Raw genomic sequence first — 21,697 nt, forward strand, 5'->3', positions numbered from 1 at the left:
CCATTTCACACCCACCTGGGAGGTCTGTCTGTTCGCTCAAAGAGCTCAATTATGTGAGTAATAATCCTGGCTAACAAGGTGAGACCCCACCTCTACCAAAAATACAGAAAATTAGCTGGGCATGGTGGTGGGTGCCTGTAATCCCAGCTACTTGGGAGACTGAGGCAGGAGAATGGTGTGAACCCGATAGGCAGAGCTTGCAGTGAGCTGAGATCGCGCCACTGCACTCCAGTCTGGGCAACAGAGCGAGACTCTGTCTCAAAAAAAAAAGAAAAAAAATCCAAAGTGCTGGGATTACAGGACCCACCACCACACCCCACTAATTTTGTATTTTTAGTAGAGATGGGGTTTCACCATGTTGGCCAGGCTGGTCTCAAACTCCTGACCTCAGGTGTTCCCCCTGCCTTGGCCTCCCAAAGTGCTGGAATTACAGGCGTGAGCCACCAAGTCTGGCCAGTTTCCTCAAACTTTTAAAATCACAAGATGGGCCGGCACAGTGGCTCATGCCTGTAATCCCAGCACTTTGGGAGGTCGAGGTGGGTGGATCACCTGAGGTCAGGAGTTCAAGACCAGTCTGGCCAGCATAGTGAAACCCCATCTCTACTAAAAATACAAAAAAAATAGCCGGGCGTGGTGGCGTGCGCCTGTAATCCCAGCTACTAAGGAGGCTGATGCAGGAGAATCGCGTGAACCCAAGAGGCAGAGGTTGCAGTGAGCTGAGATCATGGCATTGCACTCAGCCCGGATGACAGTGCGAGACTCTGTCACCAAAAAAAAAAAAAAAAAAAAAAAAAAAAAATCACAGGATGGAACAGGAACACCAAAGACACAAGGAACCTTACTATAAACTCTTTTAGTGAGTTTAATGTGATCTTAGGAATTTTCTCTTCTGGTGGAACTGCTACTGTTATCTCTTTGTGGAAAGAGGACATTAATCTAGGTAACATGTTCTCATAGCTAACAGAATAATAACTTAAAAGTTAGGAGACTATAGAGGCTGTCAGTGCGGGTTTAAACAATAATCACAGGCTACCATACAAGGGCATTTACTAGGTGCCAGGACAAGAAGGACATGAATAACTCATTTATTTGAACAATACTTTGAGGTACTAATTGATCCTGTTTTTTGTAAAAGAAGATACTAAAGCATAGTAAAGTGCCAGCATAAAAAACAGCACTTGTAGAGATAACTTAAACTTTAAACTCAGTGGTTTTGAGGACAAAAGCAGAAAGTATTAACAATAATTTATCTTTCTCCGCACTGACCTCAAGTACGCCTTATTTGTCATTTAGCATAGCTGTTTTCATAAAAGGCAATTCAACTTTGTATTTTTGTATTTTATTGTGATTTTTTAAGTACTCTTAGTTTCTAATGTTTAAAATAGTTACTGATATAATATTTACAAAAGTCATTTGCAAAATGAAAAATCACTTACATTGCCCAATAAGTTATTCATTTATATCATTATATTTACTGTTCAAACATACTAGTCAATGTTATTTTTTTTTTCCAGGCCTCTAATCCCAGCACTCTGGGAGGCCAAGGCAGGCAGATCACCTGAGATCAGGAGTTCAAGACTAGCTTGTACAACATGGCGAAACCCCATCTCTACTAAAAATAAAAAAATAAAAAAATAGATTAGCTGGAGATGGTAGCAGGTGCGTGTAATTCCAGCTACTCTGGAGGCTGAGGCAGGAGAATTACTTGAACCCAGGAGGCAGAGGTTGTAGTAAGCTGAGATTGTGCCATTGCACTCCAGCCTGAGCAATGCAAGTGAAACTCCATCTCAAAAAAAAAAAAAAAATTCTAGTGAATTTGTTGTTTGTTTGTTTGAAAAATTCATGCAAGGCTAGGCGCGGTGGCTCTCCCCTGTAATTCCAGCACTTTGGGAGGCCGAAGTGGGCAGATCACCTGAGGTCGAAAATTTGAAACCAGCCTGACCAACATGGAGAAACCCTGTCTCTACTTAAAAAAATACAAAATTAGCCAGGCATGGTGGCACATGCCTGTAATCCCAGCTACTTGGGAGGCTGAGGCAGGAGAATCACTTGAACCCGGGAGGCAGAAGTTGCGGTGAGCCAAGAGCGTGTCATTGCACTCCAGCCTGGGCAACAAGAGTGAAACTGTCTTGGGGAAAAAAAAAAAGAAAAGAAATAAATAAAATAAAAATTAATGTAATTGGTTTAGAAGGTGCTATAACCAGACAAAAACCTCCATTCTTTTGAAATAAGGGGAGTGGAATGTGACATCTGCAGTCAGCTTCCTGTAGCGACACATCAACACTGCAAAATGCAGATGAAAGAGCAGGGCTTTTGAAAGCCCATTTTTAAAGCTTTTCCTTTCACTTTCTACCTATTGATTAGTTACCAGTTGTTCTCTTCTTTCTACTTACAGGCCATATTATTTCGTTTCCACTCCACAAATCCAACATAGTTAACTGGGTTTGATATTAATGAGCCTGTACAGCTAAAACATGGAAATATAATAACTACTGTTGATCAATCTTTCAGGTAGGTAAAAGCTAATTTTGCAAACAATTACTGTCATATTGTGATTTATCATAAACCGTTGAAACAGTTCAACAGTGATCCCTCTCTAATGTTGATGAATGTTAACATGTTTTGGATTGTAATTCTCAATACATTTTCCCAATGGAATAGCACATAGACCTAGAATTTGTCAGAAAGAAATAATTTTTCCTCTAGCCTCTTAGAATCAGTGTTCAGAGTCTTGCAAATTAAAATGACAAAAAACTGGCCTGACACTGTGGCTCACACCTGTAATCCTAGCCCTTTGGGAGACGGAGGTGGGTGGATTGCTTAAGCCCGGAAGTTGGAGACCAGCCTGGGCAATATGATGAATCCCTGTCTCTGGAAAAAAAAAAAGAAAATGCAAAAATTAGCCAAGCGTGATGGCGATGATGGCGTGCACCTATAGTCCCAGCTACTTGGGAGGCTGAACTTGGGCCCAGAAGATGAAGGTTGCAGTGAGCTGAAATCTCACCACTGCACTCCACTCTGGGTGACAGAGTGAGACCCTGACTTAAAAAAAAAAATAAATGACAAAAACCAGATTAAAGAGAAAGATAAACAAGAGAAAAGACAAAGTGTATTCATTTTGTTTGTTAATATCCATTCTCAGAAGGGCCCAAAGAAAGTGGCTAGTCAATAGCTGAAGATAGGGGCTTATCTGTAAACTTAATAGTCTGATAATAGGGTGAGGATAGGCGTAATTCAGACAAAGCTTCTGTCTGCATTTGTTGATTCTCAAATGTCTTCAGCTCAAAACAATTTTATGCCACTGTGGTATAATTTGGATCCATTCAAAAAATGAGAAATTGGACTTAAATATCAAATTCAAGGATTTGACTACAGATAACCAGGCCAAAGAGGTGATCTGGTCCTAAAAGAACTCACTTTGTGGAAAAGGCTGAATGTAAAACTCTGCATGAATCTTAGAGTTTCAGTGTCAGGAAGCAAACACTCATGTAACTAAACCAAGTCATGAAATAGAACATTTCTTCCAGAGGCTTCTTCCATCCTATCTTCTAACCACGACTTCTTTCTCTCATCACAGAGTCTATCACTGTGGCTTTTATAACATTGTAAAAAATACTTTGAGTTTTATTTTTATTTATTTTTTATATTTATTTATTTATTTATTTATTTATTTATTTATTTATTTATTTTTGTGTGACGGAGTCTCACTCTGTCACCCAGGCTGGAGTGCAGTGCATGATCTTGGCTCACTGCAAGCTCTGCCTCCCGGGTTCACCTCATTCTCCTGCCTCAGCCTCCCGAGCAGCTGGGACTACAGGCGCCCGCCACCTCGCCCGGCTAATTTTTGTATTTTTAGTAGAGACAGGGTTTCACCGTGTTAGCCAGAATGGTCTCGATCTCTGCCCGCCTCGTCCTCCCAAAGTGCTGGGATTACAGGCGTGAGCCACCGCGCCCAGTCTTAAATTGTTCTTAATTATAATTATTATTATTATTTGAGTCTCACTCTGTCACCCAGCCTGAAGTGCAGTGGCACGATCTCGGCTCACTGAAACTCGTGGGTTCAAGCGATTCTCCTGCCTCAGCCTTGTGGAGGAATAGTTAAATATTAAATGCGAACTCAATTGGATGTGGACAGAAACAAGGTCACCAAGTCCCGGAAGAGGTTGTGTAAGCTCCTTGAGGGGTTCATCCAGCACTGTTTCGGAGAAATCCCTATTTCAATCTATTCCTATACGTTAGTTATCGAAAAACAATAGACAATTGCAAAAACAAGCCGACCTTTTTGTGTTCTTTGAGCCCCATCACGAAGGGCGCTCGTAACTGAACCTCTGTTACAAGAAGAGCTAGGGTCCCAGACTATGTGGAAGCTTCATGAAACTCCTCCTTGTCTGCACAGACGAGTGGCCGACTCTGGAGCCCAGGATGTTGCTTCCCAGTTTGGTGGTGAATCCTCCACAGTCTGGTGAATGTAAATATCTTTTCGCTTCACCTCTTTTCATTGTAATTTGCTTATTATATGAATCTGCTTATTATATTGATTGTCTTATTATATATTTGCTTATTATACCATTTCCTTATTATATTTGCATTGCCTTGTTTACCCTTAAAGGTATTGTGTGTGTGCCTTTTCTTCTCCCCTCATGCATTTCCTGCACAGAACATTAGCCTCCCCTGTAGCTGGGACTACAGACGCCCGCAACCACAGCTGGATAATTTTTGTATTTTTAGTACAGACGGGATTTCACCATGTTGGCCAGGCTGGTCTCAAACCCCTGACCTCAAGTGATCCTCCTGCCTCAGCCTCCCAAACTGCTGGGATTACAGATGTGAGCCACCGCGCCCAGCCTGAGTTTTATTTTTAAACATGCATCTTTGAACACTTTATTTTGTCTGACATTACTAAACTTCATAAAAATTAAATAATAAGCATGTAATTATGTCTAATGTCTCTAGTCTTTACGAGAATCGTAAAATATTGACTGTAGTTGTCATTTGTTTACATTAACTATTTGATTGAAATAATATACCTGCCAGGTGCAGTGGCTCATGCCTGTAATCCCAACACTTTGGGAGGCCAAGGATGGGAGGATCACTTGAGGCCCAGGGCTCAAGACGAGCCTGGGCAACACAGTGAGACTCCATCTCTACAAAACATTTAAAAATTAGCCAGTCCTGAGGGTGTGTATTTGTAGTCCCAGCTCCTCAGAGGCTGAGGTGGGAGGATCGTTTGAGCCCAGGAGTTTGAGGTTGCAGTGGGCTATGATTGTGCCAAGGCACACCAGCCTGGGTGACAGAGCAAGACCTTGTCTCTGGAAAAAAAAAAAAAAAGAAAGAAAGAAAAATAAATAATATACATAATTATACACAATTTTATCATTCTGAATGGACATTTCAATAGCTTCTAGTTGTTGAAATGTGTTGGCATTTGCTTTGTGATCCGATATGGCTGCATTTTTTACTAATCTGTCTTATGTGTTTGAAAAGAATGTGGATTCTACGACTGTTGGTTGCAGTCTTCAGTCTGTATGTGTCCATTAGATTCAAATCTTTATTAGTTTTATTTATTGATATTTAGAAGGTACAAGTACTGTGTTTTCAACAAAATTTTTACAATGAATATCGTTCATTTAAAAACATAGCCTTTGTCTTACAAATCATAACCCTTTTTACTATTTGTGACTGTGTTGCTGTGTGCTATATCTGGCTGTCTGCTGTGAGAGGGATAGTGGTATAAATAAGCCAGGCAACTTCCTGGAGTTTTAATATTCAAGGAACAGAAAGCTGGTTTGGAGTACAAGAAAAAGGCTCTGACAATTTCTCGGGATCACGTGTCCTGCACATAATAGGTATGGAGATGTCAAATGTGCATCTTTACCTTGGAGAGCAGAAGATGTATAGAAACCTGGCAGCTGCCTTATGGTGAGGAAAGCTGTTGCTATTATACTTGCCTCTCTTACTGACTTTATAATAAGTGTTAAGTAATTGATTTTGACCACTATTTTGTGTTGTTAAGATGTCTTTTCCTTCCAGGGGGCATAGCTGTTTCTGGAAACAACGCACTGTAAAATGCTTTTCTTAAACCAATGTTTCAGTTGAGGAAATTACTTGAATCTCCATCTGAGTAAAAGTGGGAATCAACATGGTGGTGGTTGTACTGGATTAGAACCATGCCAGGCACCCAGGGTTTAATCTTCCTGGGTTATATAAATCGAGCAGTTGTTTCTACTGCGATGCTTTGGGAGGCTTTGAGATTAAACAGCTGAGAAGGAATCTTGTTTGCTTTCATGGCCGATGTTAAAACAGAACAGTTGCTGTGCTACTCAGTGTAGCCCATGGAAGCTACTCGCCAAACAACCACATAAAGATCAACACATTTATCTAAAAAAAAAAAAAAAAAGAAGAAAAGAAAAGAAAGCAAGAAAAAAGAATGCAAAAGGAGGTAGCAAAGTTTTTCACAGAATGTCTCACCCAGCAAAATATTTTGAGTACGTGTGACCTGTTAGGCACATCTATTGAGGCATCATGTATGTGTAAATTTATACATTACTATGATTATTATGAATACCATAATATTAAAGTGTTTTTCAGATAAAATAAATGGACATTTAAATACTCAGCACATGGAACACTGAATTATTTCAAGCATTTCTTTTTTGAAGACACTTTCCTAGGGATTCAAAGAATACTCACCCCTAATATAAGTAACTTTTGATACAAACACACCAACATCTGCTGAAGACTATTTGGGGTATTTAAGGTCTGAAAAGCTGTGGTAGAAGAAATATTGAAAGTGAGATGGAGGCTGGGCTCATACCTGTAATTCCAGCACTTTAGGAGGCTGAGGTAGGTGGATCATGAGGTCAGGAGTTCAAGACCAGCCTGGTCAACTTGATGAAACCCTATCTCTACCAAAAATACAAAAATTAGCTGGGCATGGTGGTTCACACCTGTAATCCCAGCTACTTGGGAGGCTGAGGCAGAAGAATCGCTTGAACCCAGGAGGCAGAGGTTGCAGTGAGCCAAGATTGTGCCCCTGAACTCCAGACTGGGGGACAGAGCAAGAATCTGTCTCAAAAAAAAAAAGTGAAATGGATAGATTGGTAGGATTGGGTGGGACCTTCACAAACAGAGATTCCCAGAAACATCGTGTGGATGGACTCCAGCTGTGAGCATTTCATCCATCCCTATCACGATGAGAAAATAAGAACATGGATTAATACCAATGTTTCAGAAACTTAAATCTTCCACTTAAAGTTTTTTACTTGGTGTTCTTTTTTTTCCTGACATTATGTCAATACTACTTTTTGGTGTTAAAATAGAAATATGGTGATACTAGCTGTTTTTCTAATACATGTTTACTTGACAACACTAAATATGAACAGCCCTCTGTGATTTTATAAAATGTAGGCGCGTTTTCTTTTTATATTAAATTCATAACTTTCGGACCCAAGATGTTTAGAAGAGAGCCCAAGGGCACCAGGATACTAGAACCTGGAGGGGAGGCAGGAGGTGAAGGCACCACTGGCTAAATCCTGTCCTCCTGTCAGAGTTCCACTTGGGGATTGGTTGGTAGATGACCGAGGTCAACTGCTTTTCATTTGATTTCACTGCCCAGGGAACCAAGGACACGGGGTGGACAGGAGCTTGGACTCCAGGTAGTGAGCTCAGCTTTGGGCCCGGGTCGAAGCCAGGCAGATGCTGCTGGGTATTGTATGTGCCCGGGTTTCAGGGCTGGAGCTGACAACAACCGCACACTCCAGGATCTCGTAGATGTGTGCCCCGCACTTCCCCCCCGCCCCACCCCCCGACCCTCTTCCCGCTAAATTTTGAGCTAGAGAGAGTGCCATGGCCCCATTCACAAGGCCCTCAGTCCTCCACTTCTCTCCAGGGGTGCAATTTCTGGCCTCCCCCATCCCCGCCCTGTACCCCTAAGTTAGGGTCTTTATCTCCACTAATTGGAAATGGGGGGCGCTTGGGGACAGTGATGCTTTTTTTGGGGCAGGGGCAGAGATAGTGAAGTTCCGGGACCCTGGTGCTTTCTTGATTGGTGCAGCGCCCCTCTCTGCAGCCACTCTAGGGTCCCAGGGCCTGGGCAGTGAGCCAGGTGAACCGCCGGAATCCAGGCCTTCGCGTGGACACTTCTGGGGGCGCCAGTAGCCCAGGAGGCCGAGCCCAGGGTGTCCACGAACTGAGCCTCCATCTTCCTGCCCCGGTGGATGAGGGCGGGGTCAGGGATTGTGAACTTTAAAACCCGCCCCCCCACCTCCAAGCCGAGGGCGTCCACTGGGACCGCTGGCTGGGAGCTGAGATGTTGGAAGGAGCCTCAAGTCAGGAAGGAAAGAAACTCACAAACAGGACAGGAGCCAGAGCTAAAGAGACCGCCCTTGCCGGCAGGGCCGCCCCTCCAAGACTCGCCCAGGCTGACGGAAAGTCTTCCAAGGTAGCTCCCCGCAGGAGTCCTTTTTGCGTGTTTCTACTTCACTTTCCCCTCCGAATTTATCCTAAGGCACCTCACATGCTTTTGTATTAAAGGGTCTTTTATACACTTCTGTTCTACTTATCTGAAACTCTTCCTTGCCTTTATTTATTTATTTATTTATTTATTTATTTATTTATTTATAAGACAAGGTCTCACTGTGTCGCTCAGGCTGGAGTGCAGTGGCGCAATCTCAGCTCACTGCAGCCTCCACTTCCTGTGCTCAGGCAATCCTTCTGCCTCAGCCTCCTAGAGAGTTGGGACTACAGGCCCACGCCACCAGCCTGGCTAATTGTTTTTTTAATTTTTCGTAGAGATGGAGGGTCTTGCTATGTTGCCCAGGCTGATCTCCAACTCCTGGCCTCAACTCCTGCCTGGGCCTCCCAAAGTGCTGGGATTACAGGCGTGAGCCACCTTGCCTAGCGTCTCTTCTTTTTTATGTATACATACACATACATATTACACAGGTATTTATATACATACTTACTAAAACAGTTGATGAAACAACACTATCACTATCTTAAAATGGATCAATAAATGAATATTTTAAAATTCATGTTTGCAATGTTTCAAATTACATTTTTATGAAACATAAGATCAAATTTTATTGTAAGTATATACTCTAATCAGATGGATGGACACAGTTAAGGGAATTGTTGGATATTTCCGTTATTGGTTGCCTGGGGCAATGTGCATTGTAAGTTTCAGGCAGATGAGATCTGCAGCTTGGGAGTAAGAAGGGTGAGAAGGGCCCTGGGGCATGGACTCCTTTGGAGACCTGTCCTCTGGCTGACTGATTTTGGGCATGAGAGAGTGTGAACTGTGAGGATCTGGAAATGGATTCCCTGAGACTCCCCAGATCCACATAACCCCTGGAAAGTCTCTTCCTGCACATCTTGGGTCTCTGGTGCTCTAGCCACAAGCTTTTGTTCCACACCCCATTAGAGACGCTGATCACACTGGATGGAGACACAGGGCCAGAGGCCAGCCTGGGAACGGGAGGCATAGGGCTCTCCTCACAGTCCAGAGATCTGCGTTTATTATGAAGTCTTAGGCTTTGGGCCAAGTTTAAAATTCAACAGAAAGCCCCACTGCAAAAGTCTATCATAAAACAGTTTAAAGACAGGCTCTCCTATGGATCTAAGATCCACCACTCTGACCATTCCCCTGTATCTTTCCTTTAATTTCCTGCTGTCTCTTGAGAATTGGTACTCTGTGTTCACTAGTGTTTGGATTATCGGACAGATATTCTAGCATCTCCTAGTTCTGTTTTGAGGCAGAGTCTCACTCTGTCGCTCAGGCTGGAGTGCAGTGGTGTGATCTTGGCTCACTGCAACCTCTGTCTCCTGGGTTCAAGAGATTCTCCTGACTTAACCTCTCGAGTAGCTTGGATTACAGGTGCACACCACCATACTGGGCTAATTTTTGCATTTTCAGTAGAGACGGGGTTTCACCATGTTGGCCAGGCAGGTTTTGAACTTCTGGCCTTAAGTGATCCACCCACCTTGGCCTCCCAAAATGTTGGGATTACAAGCATGTGCCACTGCACCTGGCCTAGTACCTTCTAGTTCTAATTAGGCTGCATCCATGAGGGTGGAAGAACTGTCCCTGGAAACAAGCAGTAATTAGGATGTGAAAAGTTGTATTTTATGGGGTTATGCAGTGGTGAGCTTTGTTTGATCGTTTAATGGAAAGAACATGGAAACTCATGCCCCCTAAAACGTTTATGTAATAGTTTCCCTGCATTGAATTTTTCTACATGAGACTTGGCCCATACAATTTAGAGTTGCTGTCCTATGCTTTTATGTTGCTTTCCCAGTTTCTCTGTTTCCATCAGCAGCTGATATCTTTGTAGTTGCTCTAGAGCACAGGGCTCAGTCTTTTCAATCTTGTGGTCTCTTTACACTCTTAAGAATGATTGAGAACCACCAGGAAGTTTTGTGAATGTGGATGGGTTATATCTAGCTATATTTATATATTTTAAGGCTAAGGAATTTAAAAATATTCATTTATTGATTCGTTTTAAGATAGTGATGCACCTGTTTGATGCTAACACCAATAACTTATCTTTATGGAAAAAAATCTGCATTATCCAAAACAACAACAAAATGAAAACAGCACTTTATTTCACATTTTTGCAAATCTCTATAGTACCTGGTTGAAACGGAGACAATGGGAGTCTCCTCACTGCTTCTGTATTTGCAGAACCGCATCCCACACTCTTGGGAGCATGAGAATAAGAAGGACAAGTAACACTGAGGGCCATTAGAGACATGGTTTTGATCTCATGGACTCCCCTGAAAGGAATAGGAAGCCCTTAGGGGTCCCCTCCAAACAGTGAGAATGCTTGCTCCTGATCAAGGAAGCCAAGCTCCAAGGGTTGCTGGGGAGTTGGAGGAGGTGAGATGGGGCTGCAGGGAGGTTGTCACCAAAACCATGGTTGGGCTCCATTTACTTCACCCCAGGTGGCCCACTGAGCCCACATGGCCACCAGCGCAACTGAAGCAGACCCTGATAGAATCCTGTGTATAATTATTTTAGGATTCACCCATCTTGGCATGCACAAGGCATTTTAATTGAAGAATGTTTTCTAATAACAAAACATTTTAAACCTAAATATGTGGCAATAGTAAAGATTAAGTAAATTATGGTTTCCCGAAGCCCAGTGCTCTGCAGCCATCAAACAGAGAGTAAAAGCGAGAATGTACTGGGTGGAGATAGCCTCAGGATATTTAAAAGCAGAGAACACAAAATATAGAACCGTGTTGTGTATGTTATGATCTTTTTTCTGTGCTTTTGAAAGAGAATACACGTATAGCTGGAAAAGACACACCAAACACACCAAACCATATAATTGGTTGTGTTTGGTAAGATGTATGCACTGAAGAGGAAGGGTTCAATTTTTTTTTTTTTTTTCTGAGACAGGCTGGAGTGCAGTGGCGCCATCTCAGCCCACTGCAGCCTCGACCGCCCTGGCTCAAGTGATCGTCCCACCTCAACTGTCCCAGTAGCTAGAACTACAGGCGCGCCACCATGCCTGGCTAATTTTTTTTAGAGATTGGTTCTCTCCAGGTGCCTCAGGCTGATTCTGAATTCCCGGGCTCAAGGGATCCTCCTGCTTCAGCTTCCCAAAGTGCGGGGATTACCGGCGTGAGCCACCGTGTCCCTCCTGTTTGCAATTTTTAACAGTTTTAAATCTCCTGGCAATGAGTAACGTTATAGTGCCCCAGGTGTTTGGTCCTTTAAGAAAAGGATGGCAGGACGGGTTATCTCGGTGGGAGCGTGTTCCACCTCTGCCCTCCGCCAGTCGCCCTCGCCCGGGCTGCACCCAGGTATTTTCCTCCGGATGAATGAATGGCTCGCCCGCGGACACGCCAGCCCCGCCCCAGGAGCCCCGTTTCCGCCTCCCCTCCCCGCCCACTCCCTGGCGCCCTTCCTATTGGTTCCATGCCGCGCTTTCCCGTTCAATCGCAGCGCTTAGCGCCAGAATTTGAATCTCCGTTTTCGTTTGAATTGGGCGGGCGCGCCGGTTTGGAGGAAGGAAGTGGCGGGCGGACGCAGCGGGCGGGCGGGAGGACTCGGCGGGAGCCCCTAGAGCCGGGCGCCCGGGGACGTAACCTGTAGGGCCACCGGGTCCCCGTCAGGGGCGGCGGCGGGAGCAGCGGGGACCGCAGGCCGGGGCGGAGCGAGCGCGGCCCGGCGGGCTGCGGCCGGGTGTGTGCGGCGCGTGGCGGGCGCAGCTTACCAGGCGAAGGTGAGCGCGGCGCCGGCTCCTCCTGCGGCGGACTTTGGGTGCAACTTGACGAGCGGTGGTTTGACAAGTGGCCTTGGGGGCCGAATCGTCCCAGGTGAGCTGCGGCCGGGACGCCTGGGAGCTGTCCGGGGTCGAGGGCTGAGCCGCGGGGAACCCCGAGCTCTGCGGGGACGGACGCGCGGCCTGGGCCCGACTGCTCCTGGGCTCTGGCGAGGGCGTCTGGGTGGAAGCTCCCGGGAGGCGCAGGCGCTGGCGACAGCACTCCGGCCGCGGGACTTTGGGGCGCCAGGGGCTGCGGTCGGGTTGTGCTGGGGTCCCCGCTGGCTAGCTGCGGTGTGCGCCTGTGTGGCCGGGGATAGGTGGACTGAGCACGCGGCTCTTCTTAGCTCCTTTGCTATCAGAGTAACCCGCACCTCTTTTGCAGTGGAAGAGTTGTAAATTTGCTTCTGCAAACCTTTCGGTACCTGGCCTTCCCCTACGGATTATACTCCTTGTTTAGAAAATGGGGCCCACGAGACGCCTGGTTACTATCAAAAGGAGCGGGGTCGACGGTCCCCACTTTCCCCTGAGCCTCAGTACCTGCTTGTTTGGAAGGTGAGCCCCGCGGGCGCGCGCGGACATTTCAGCTGAGAAAGAGGAAAATATCTTAGTCACAGTACACGGTCCAGAAACGCGCTCTAGGCTTGGGTCCTGCTGTCACTTTTCCTTGGTGCTTCTCCCATTCGTTACTAAGTTGACATAGTTGTGTTTTGTTTTGCCAAATATAAATTTGATGCTAGTGTTTGTATAAGTGTTTTTAAAAATCAAGCCAATTTAAAAAATCGATTTTCTAATCTTACGATAAAGAAAGATATAGATAATCTTCATACCTCACTGGCTTCAGGCAGGCGTCTGAAGACACTGCGCCCCCGGGTCCCTCCACACTGGACATCACTGGCCACTGGGGACCCTAAGAGAATGGAGGAAGGAAGCCATACACTTGCCTCTTGGCGGCAATAGGAAAATGGGACAGAAAGTCTTCCTGCTTGGAGTTTGAGAACATTTTCTCTTATGTTGCTGTCCCATTTGGTGGTGGTAATAACACAGTCCCTGTATAACAGGCAAAATGCTAACAATGCCCCTATCAGCCTCTGACATGTGTCCCACTAGAGGTCTGAGAAGGGGTCACTTCCTGTGTGGTCTGGGCCCTGAATCCCATCCTGGCCTCACCCCATCCTCCCAACCCCATCCCTACCTTGTTCCTCCTGCCTAAGGCATTCCAAGCCCTTGTTCACCTTGGTACTTCTTACACACTTGGAAGTTTATGATGGGAAAGTTCTCCCCTTCCCCAAACTTGTGTGATTTCCATCATTCAGGCATCAGGTGAAATGTCACCTCCGAGGAAGCCTTGCATGAAAACTTGTGTTTCCCATCCCACAGCTTCATGGGTGAGTTGTGGGTTTGTCTCCCACTAGGCTGAGCTCCCCAAAGGCAAGGACTGTCTTGTTACTACACAGGGGGTGTGATCAATACCTAGCATTCTGGCAAGGGTCAGTAGAAACACCGGCTGGAGCCACCGATTTGCAATCGCTTAAGAGCAGTGGTTCTCACAGGAGGGTCATCTTACCTTCCAGGAGTCATTTGAATTTCCATGTCACAATACAGGAAGGGGACATGTGCCGTCATCGCAAAGGAGAGGTCAGGGTGGACAACCTACCAGGCTCAGGGCAGCCCCCACAATACAGAAGCATCTGACCCAAGATGTCAACAGTGCCAAAGCTCAGAAACACCCATCCACCCATAGTCGTCCTCCTGCCAAACAAATTCTCAGTTGTAGGGGATAGTCTCTCCTTTGCTCAGATGTCCTGTTACCTTAAAGTCAAATTATTTTATTTGGGGTTAAGGTAGCTTTTCACTTTCCATGGATACCTTTCTCTTGAAAAGGAAAAATATAAACATTTCATCTCAAGTGGCAGTCCTTTTGCTTTTCATACAGTAGTCCTTGAATGTATTTTCATGCAAGATTTTATAATTTAGAAACTAATTCCTAAGTGTTTGGTCACATGACCTGGGTAGGAAGAGAGATTCTTAGACTCCAAAGGTTCAGATGGAGAACAGACAGGGCATTGCATAATTTGTTCAAATTTTTAAGATCACGGGCTAGAACAGGCACACTGAAGACTCTAGGAACCTACTAATGAACTGTTCTGATTATTAGTTTGTGTAGGTTTAGGAATTGTCTCTTCCGCTACTTTGCTGTGGTGTTAGCTTTCTGTGGAAAAACAAGTTGAATTTAGATTTTTTTTTGTTGCGCACAAGTTAGTATTTTTATTTAGAGACTTTTGAATCTGTCCGTAAATTCAGTGTAGTTTTAAAACAACAATGAAAAGCTCACCCATAATGAGCATTTACTATGTGCTAGGCAAATTAGTGACATGTACATCCATTTAATTGTTTGAACATCACATGATGTACTCTATTGTATATGAAGAAACTGATGCACAAAAGTGCTAGCATAAAATAAGCACATTTGGGGATGATTAAACCTCTAAACATATTTAACATTACAAACAAACGTTTTTGAGAAAGCACAGAGTATTAAAAATAGTCATTTTCCAAAATTGATGTAAGTACTCCTTTATTTGTGTCTTTTAAGTATAGCTTTTTATATAAAAGGTAATTCAATTTGTATTCTAGTGTCTTCCCTTATTTTCATGTACTCTGTTTTAAAGATCTAATAGTTACATGATTAATACTTCCAAAAGTTCTTTGCAAAATGCAAGATCGTTTACATTGCCCATTTTGTTACTCCTTTATGTCAATTATGTTTACAGATCAAACATTCTAGTCAAATTGTGTTTTATTTTGGGAAACTGAGGTAATGTTTTAAAAAGTTACAACAACCAAAAAAACCTTCTTCTTTCGCATGAAGGGGTATTGAATGTGACATCCGTATCCAGCTTCCTGTTGTGTCAAAACAACATTGCAAAATTGAAATCATTGAGCAGGAGGTGAGTGGTTTTTTGGAGATCTACTTTTAAAGCTTTTAGTTCACTTTCAATCTGTTCATTAGTTACATATTTTCCCCTTTTTTTCACTTGCAGGCAATATTACATAATTTCAGTTCCACAAATCCAACACAAGTAAATGGGTCTGTTATTGATGAGCCTGTACAGCTAAAACATGGAGATGTAATAACCATTATTGATCGATCTTTCAGGTAGGCAAAAGCTGATTGGTCTAACAGTAAATGTCATCTTCTGATTAACTGTAAATTAGTGTCGTAGTCAACTGTCATTCTTCTTTAATGTTCATGGATGTCAAAGTATTTCAGGTTTTCATTCTCAACACTAATCTTAATTTAAGAGGATATGGATCTAGGAAGCTGACTAATTGGGACAAAATGTGATGGAATTCAAGGATTTGGGTGCAAATAATTATGCAGAGGAAGGTTGACCTTGTCCTAAAGGAGTTTGTTATTTTCTTCCAAGCGTTGTGAAACTGCATGAGATTTTTCTATTCTTTTTTATTTTAAAGCAAAATACACTCAGAGAAAAAGGTACAAAACAAGATAGACGGGTCAATTTATCATGTGAATACCCTTTTGATCACTACCTATTGTAATAGGACTGATTTGTGCTCTCCCAAAATTTATATTTTGAATTCTTAACCCCTCGTACCTTAGGCTGTATTTGGAAAGAGGGCATTTAAAAAGGCAATGAAGGCTTTTTGAGGCCATTAGTATGGGCCCTAATCTGATGATTGGTGTCATTATGAGAGGAGATTAGGGAACACATGCACAGGAAAGCCCACGAGAAGAGGCAGCAAGAAGGCAGCCATCTGCAAGTCAAGGAGAGAGGCACAGAGAAGTCCAATCCAGCTGACACCTTGCTCTCGGACTTCTGGCCTCCAGCACTGAGAAGGGCATGTCTGTTGTTCAAGGCGTTCAGTCTGTGGGACTTTATTATGGTGGCCCTAGCAGACTAATATACCACCAGCTTATATAGAACATTTCCAGAAGCATTTTAAAATGCTGTTTTCTAATCACGACTTCCTTCCCTCAGCAAGTAGACCACCGTTTTGGCTTTCAGGATATCAAATGTCTCGAGTTTCACTGCCTAAGCATGGATCTCTGAACACACTACAGTTTTGTCTGTTCTTATGAAAATCCTTAACAGTGATATAAGAATGTATACATTTGTGCCTGGCTTGTGCTTTTATGTGTGTGAGATTCATAGCATGTTGGGCATCTCTGTAGTTTGTTCCTTCTCATGGCATAAGTATTTCACTGAAAAAAATATGTTTAATATATACAATAATATACATAACTATACAGAGTTCATTTATTCTTGATGGACATTTGACTAATGTCCAGTCTTTGAAATGTGTCAGGGTTTGCTTTATGAGCAGATACGGTTAATTATTTTACTAATCTGCCTTGTGTAATTGAAAACTATTCTACAGTGCCTCAGATATTTTATTTATATACGTGTGTGTATATATATACACACACACAGATACACACACTCCCGTTAGATTCAAATCTTCTATATTCTAATAAATTTTTCCCTACTATTCTAAGAGATATGTTCAAATCACCTACTGGGGATTGATTGATTGATTTGTTTTTATCTCTTGTCAGTTTTTGCTTTGTATATTTTGAGGCTGTACTATGGTGTACAAACTTACAATTATATCTTCTTGGTGCATGGAACTCTTTGTCATTTAGAGATGTCCTCTATTTTTAGCAATGCTTTCTTTTCTGCTTAATGTTTCCTTTGGATGATGAATATGGCTAAACTAATTTCCTTTTGTCAGTGCTTGTGTAGTGTAACTTTTTCCACCCCCTTAATTTTAACTTTTCATAATTTTTATGGTTTATTTTAAGTTGTCTCTTGGAACCTATTGTCAGATGAACTCTCGTGTTTAACTGGAATATCTTCTTGCTGGATTGATCCTTATGTAAAATGTCCTTTTTCTCTATGAATAATTTTTGTCTGAGGTGATTTTGTGTCATGTTAGTATAGCACTCCAGTTCCCCTCTGCTTGCTGTTTGCATGGTATATCTTTTCTCATGCTTTTATTTTAAAGGATTGTGTCTTTGAATCAAAATTGTGTCTCTTGTAGACAACATATTATTTGGGTCATTTAAAAATCCATTTTGCTAAATGGATCTCTGTCTCTGTTATTGTCTTCATTTGTATTAGATAGTTATTTTTTTAATGCACCACTTAAATTCTCTGGTCATTTATTTTACTGTGCTTCTTGGAAGTTTGCCCTCATTTTTAAAGAGTATTTTTATTTAATACAGACTTCTATGTAGGAAGTTTTGTTTGTTTGTTTTTGAGACAGAGTCTTTCTCTGTCACCCAGGCTGGAGTGCAGTGGTGTGATCTTGGCTCACTGCAACCTCCGCCTTCCGGGTTCAAGTGATTCTTGTGCCTCAGCCTCCCAAGTAGCTGGGATTACAGGCACGCACCACAACGCCCAGCTAATTTTCGTAATTTTTTTTTTTTTTTTTTTTTTTGAGACGGAGTCTTGCTCTGTAGCCCGGGCTGGAGTGCAGTGGCCGGATCTCAGCTCACTGCAAGCTCCGCCTCCCGGGTTTACGCCATTCTCCTGCCTCAGCCTCCGGAGTAGCTGGGACTACAGGCGCCCGCCACCTCGCCCGGCTAGTTTTTTGTATTTTTAGTAGAGACGGGGTTTCACGGTGTTAGCCAGGATGGTCTCGATCTCCTGACCTCGTGATCCGCCCGTCTCGGCCTCCCAAAGTGCTGGGATTACAGGCTTGAGCCACCGCGCCCGGCCAATTTTCGTAATTTTTAATAGAGATGGCATTTCACCATGATGGCCAGGCTGGTCTCGAACTCTTGACCTCAAGTGATCCACTCTCTTCAGCCTCCCAAAGTGCTGAGATTACAGGCATGAGCCACCACGCCCCGCCTATAGGTAGGAAACTTTTGATGTGTATTGGAGAGCTGAACTATTTTTCCAAAACAAGATATTATCCAAATTGAGATAAATTCAGATGATTAAACCCATCCAACAAAGATTAGAAAGTGAATCTTAGAAAGGGAGACTTGATTCCGAACTCTGTACAGTCTGACTGCTTCAGATCTTACTTAGGTTGCCTATAAATTCAAATCAGGTCATTTCACCGAGGCCAAAAAGTTTTCATTATGCAGAATAAAGGATTGCTTCTATGACTTGATCACTGAAGCTTGCCAGGATAATTACGTATCTTGCTAAATGTGATCTTCCTAAGACGTACCTGTCTTGTTCAGATACAGACTGAGTATGTGGGAAACTGAAGTGATCATAGTGTTCTAACATACAGCTTTGTAGTTACCCTGTAGTGTCAGCGTAGCTTTTTATTTACCCTAAAGTATATGACTTCACAACGTGAGAAAGATTCAGTTACCTACAGGCTTCCTGGCTGGCCTTCCAAGCCATCAGATGATTTCCATGGACTTAAACTAGAAGAAACTTGACTTTGCTCTCATGTGCATTAGCTTCTGTCATAGAAGATGCTTGGGAATATTGTCAAATCATACCTGGGCTAGTCGTCAGTGATCAGAGGTTAATCTGGGTCCCCAACCTCTGACAGTGGTGTTTCAAAACAAACTTGATGCAACTAATCCTAGTTTTTAGTGTAAGAGCACTTTTCTAACTCTAAATTTATTTCTTCATATAAGGTGATATCTTGAACCAAACGCAAAGTTTGTTCCTTGATCCTTGGACATTAAGTGGATATGGAGACTTCCTCCCCAGGGTATAAATTTTTAATCAGGATCTGTGTCTGTCATTCTATGCACTGCAGGTATGAAAATGAAAGTTTTCAGAATGGAAGGAAGTCAACTGAATTCCCAAGAAAAATACGTGAACAGGTGATGGGAAATATCCAAGTTTGGGCTCTGATTCTTTTTGATGATATGAAATCATTTATGTATGCTTTGATGATTTCTTACTTGAAATCAGTTACAAAGAGGGTGGTTACTGGTTATAGTAGGAAAATGTAACTAAAGTATTAAAACAAGTTGAGCTTAGACATATTAAAATCATCTAAAACAATATTTCCTCTTTGTTGTTCAAAATCAGGGTACTAAGTTGGTTTTACACTTTTGGCCAAAAAGTCTACTCTAGAGTATGTTATGAACCTTTTGCAAGCCCGTGATTAGGATAACCCCAACACATAGAGGTAGCATTTGGGAATTGCATTATCTGGTGGCTCATTTTGTCTCCCAGTCATTGTACTCATCCATCTTTATGTGTCTGAAATAATCACATTATGAAAATCGTGAGTGCCAAAGATGCTTCTCTATTTTGATAGACGATCCATGAAACAAGAAGAGGGATCCTGTGCTTTGTCATGTGAAAGAATCCTATAGTTTGAGTATATCAGTGTGGAACAGGTATTCAAATTGTACAGCTTATGAAAACATAATTGTCAGCACATGCTTGGAAATTTAGATAGTTTGAGTATATCAGTGTGGAACAGGTATTCAAATTGTACAGCTTATGAAAACATAATTGTCAGCACATGCTTGGAAATTTAGATAGTTTGAGTATATCAGTGTGGAAGAGGCATTTTAGTTGTACAGCTTATTAAAACACAATTGTTGGCATGTGCTTGGAAATTTAGTGGGATTTAGGCTTAGGATAAGCCCTGAGAGTTCATATTTTTTCTACATTTTAGAGTGCTCCTAAAGCTAGTTTCAGATGAGCTCCTTGGAATATCTTGGCTTAGGAGAGTTATCTTAGGTGCACCTGAAATTAGCAATAGGTACTCTTGAATTTCAACATTTCTGCCTTTTTTTTTTTTTTTTTTTTTGAGATGGAGTCTCACTCTGTCACCCAGGCTGGAGCGCAGTGGTGTGATCTTGGAACCTCTGCCTCCTGGGTTCAAGCGATTCTCCTGCCTCAGCCTCCCGAGTTGCTGGGACTACAGGTACACACCACCACACCTGGCTAATTTTTGTATTTTTAGTGGAGACGGGGTTTTACCATATTTGCCAGGCTGGTCTCGAACTCCTGACCTTGTGATCCACCCACCTGGGCCTCCCAAAGTGTTGGGATTACAGTCTTGAGCCACCATGTCCAGCCCATTTCTGCCATTTAAAGTACTGCTTCTTCCCTAGAGGAACAGCCTTAATGTTGAGCCTGGTGGTCATCAGTTTCTGTGCTGGAAGCCAGTTTCTGAGGCTTCCCACGCTGCAGCCGCCAGGCAACTTGCTAGTCTATGGGAGTAAATAAACCAAAAAGCCAGTTGAACTATGGGTTAGGTATGTGCCCCTCAACAGTCTAGGAACTGTTTGTTCTGTTAGTGGTCTGTGGTACAGTAAGTACTGAAATGGAGTATGTAGGAAAGATGACAGCAATTCGACAGCAATTTTTTGGCTATTGAATATAATCATCCAACAAAAGTGAGATTATATACTTTACATATTCATAATTTTATTAATAGTTCATTTATATCGTTTAGTCATAAGATTCTTGTTCCACTTCAGATTGGAAATAAAAAAAAAATCCCTCACATAGTTTTAGAAGCAAGGTGTTATGTATCAGGAAACTTGAAATTGATTAAGGAAGTTAGATTCCTTGCCTTTGGTAATATTTTTTAGATATTTTCTTAATAATCCAGATGATAAGCTTTTCTTCCTTTGGGACATCAGACTTTTATAAAAGTTTTATATATGTGTTATTCTTTAGTTCTTCCACCGTTCCAGAAACAATTCCATATGAAGGAAAGTTAGGGTGCTGTCTCTGGGGAGCCAGGTAGGGGCGCTGCACCTGCTCCCAGGCTGTGAGGTTGCAGAACCTGTGAATGTACCATGTGTGCCTGTGCCATGAATTTACTTAGGGTGAATCCAGGCTCTCAGATCCACCCTAAGTATCCACCAGCCAAGAGGGCCCACATGCCAAGTGGAGCCTCAGTTCATCCACAGGTCCTATGGTCCATTTCTGAGAAAACTGATGAAGCCGTCAGTAGTTCTGAGCTCATGGGGGGTTACAGATCTTCAGTGTAGGTGATGTTTAATATTGACTTTGGTTCTTCCGCAATAGGATATTGGGAAATAACTTTAAAGGAAGTTATAACAACGCACCAAGGTTTGATTTTAGTAATTTTAAGCCTCGAGTTTGTTTCCTATTAATCACTCACTATTTTTTAGCGAGTCAGCTAAGAAGTACTTTTATCCTGACCACTGGCTCCCAATTGACTTGAGCTCATTTCTCAGTCTTTAAAAGTCATAGGAGTGGTTTGGTAAAGAAAACAATTTTTTGTTGTTTTTATTGTTATTTTTTTTTGAGACGAAATCTCGCCCTGTTGCCCAGGCTAGAGTGCAGTGGTGCAATCTCTGCTCACTGCAACCTCCGCCTCCTGGGTTCCAGCACTTCTCCTGCCTTGGCCACCTGAGTAGCTGGGACTACAGGCACCCGTCACCACATCCAGCTAATTTTTTGTATTTTTAGTAAAGATGAGGTTTCACC

The 21,697-nt window shown here is 42.8% G+C and overlaps 1 protein-coding gene across 2 annotated transcripts in view; it reads left to right on the forward strand.

The window, feature by feature from the left end:
• Positions 1–12,013: 12,013 nt before the first annotated feature.
• LOC105470588 (marker of proliferation Ki-67) overlaps positions 12,014–21,697 on the forward strand; it is a 29,177-nt gene continuing 19,493 nt past the window's right edge. For both annotated transcript variants that reach the window (XM_071068922.1, XM_071068923.1), the window contains exons 1-5: positions 12,014–12,324; positions 12,655–12,824; positions 15,142–15,220; positions 15,314–15,429; positions 19,029–19,095. In XM_071068922.1, coding sequence (XP_070925023.1) covers positions 12,733–12,824; positions 15,142–15,220; positions 15,314–15,429; positions 19,029–19,095 — 354 coding nt within the window. In that variant the 5' untranslated portion in view covers positions 12,014–12,324; positions 12,655–12,732. The remainder of the gene's footprint in view (positions 12,325–12,654; positions 12,825–15,141; positions 15,221–15,313; positions 15,430–19,028; positions 19,096–21,697) is intronic.

This window comes from Macaca nemestrina, chromosome 9, assembly GCF_043159975.1.
Source record: "Macaca nemestrina isolate mMacNem1 chromosome 9, mMacNem.hap1, whole genome shotgun sequence".
NCBI lineage: Eukaryota > Metazoa > Chordata > Mammalia > Primates > Cercopithecidae > Macaca > Macaca nemestrina.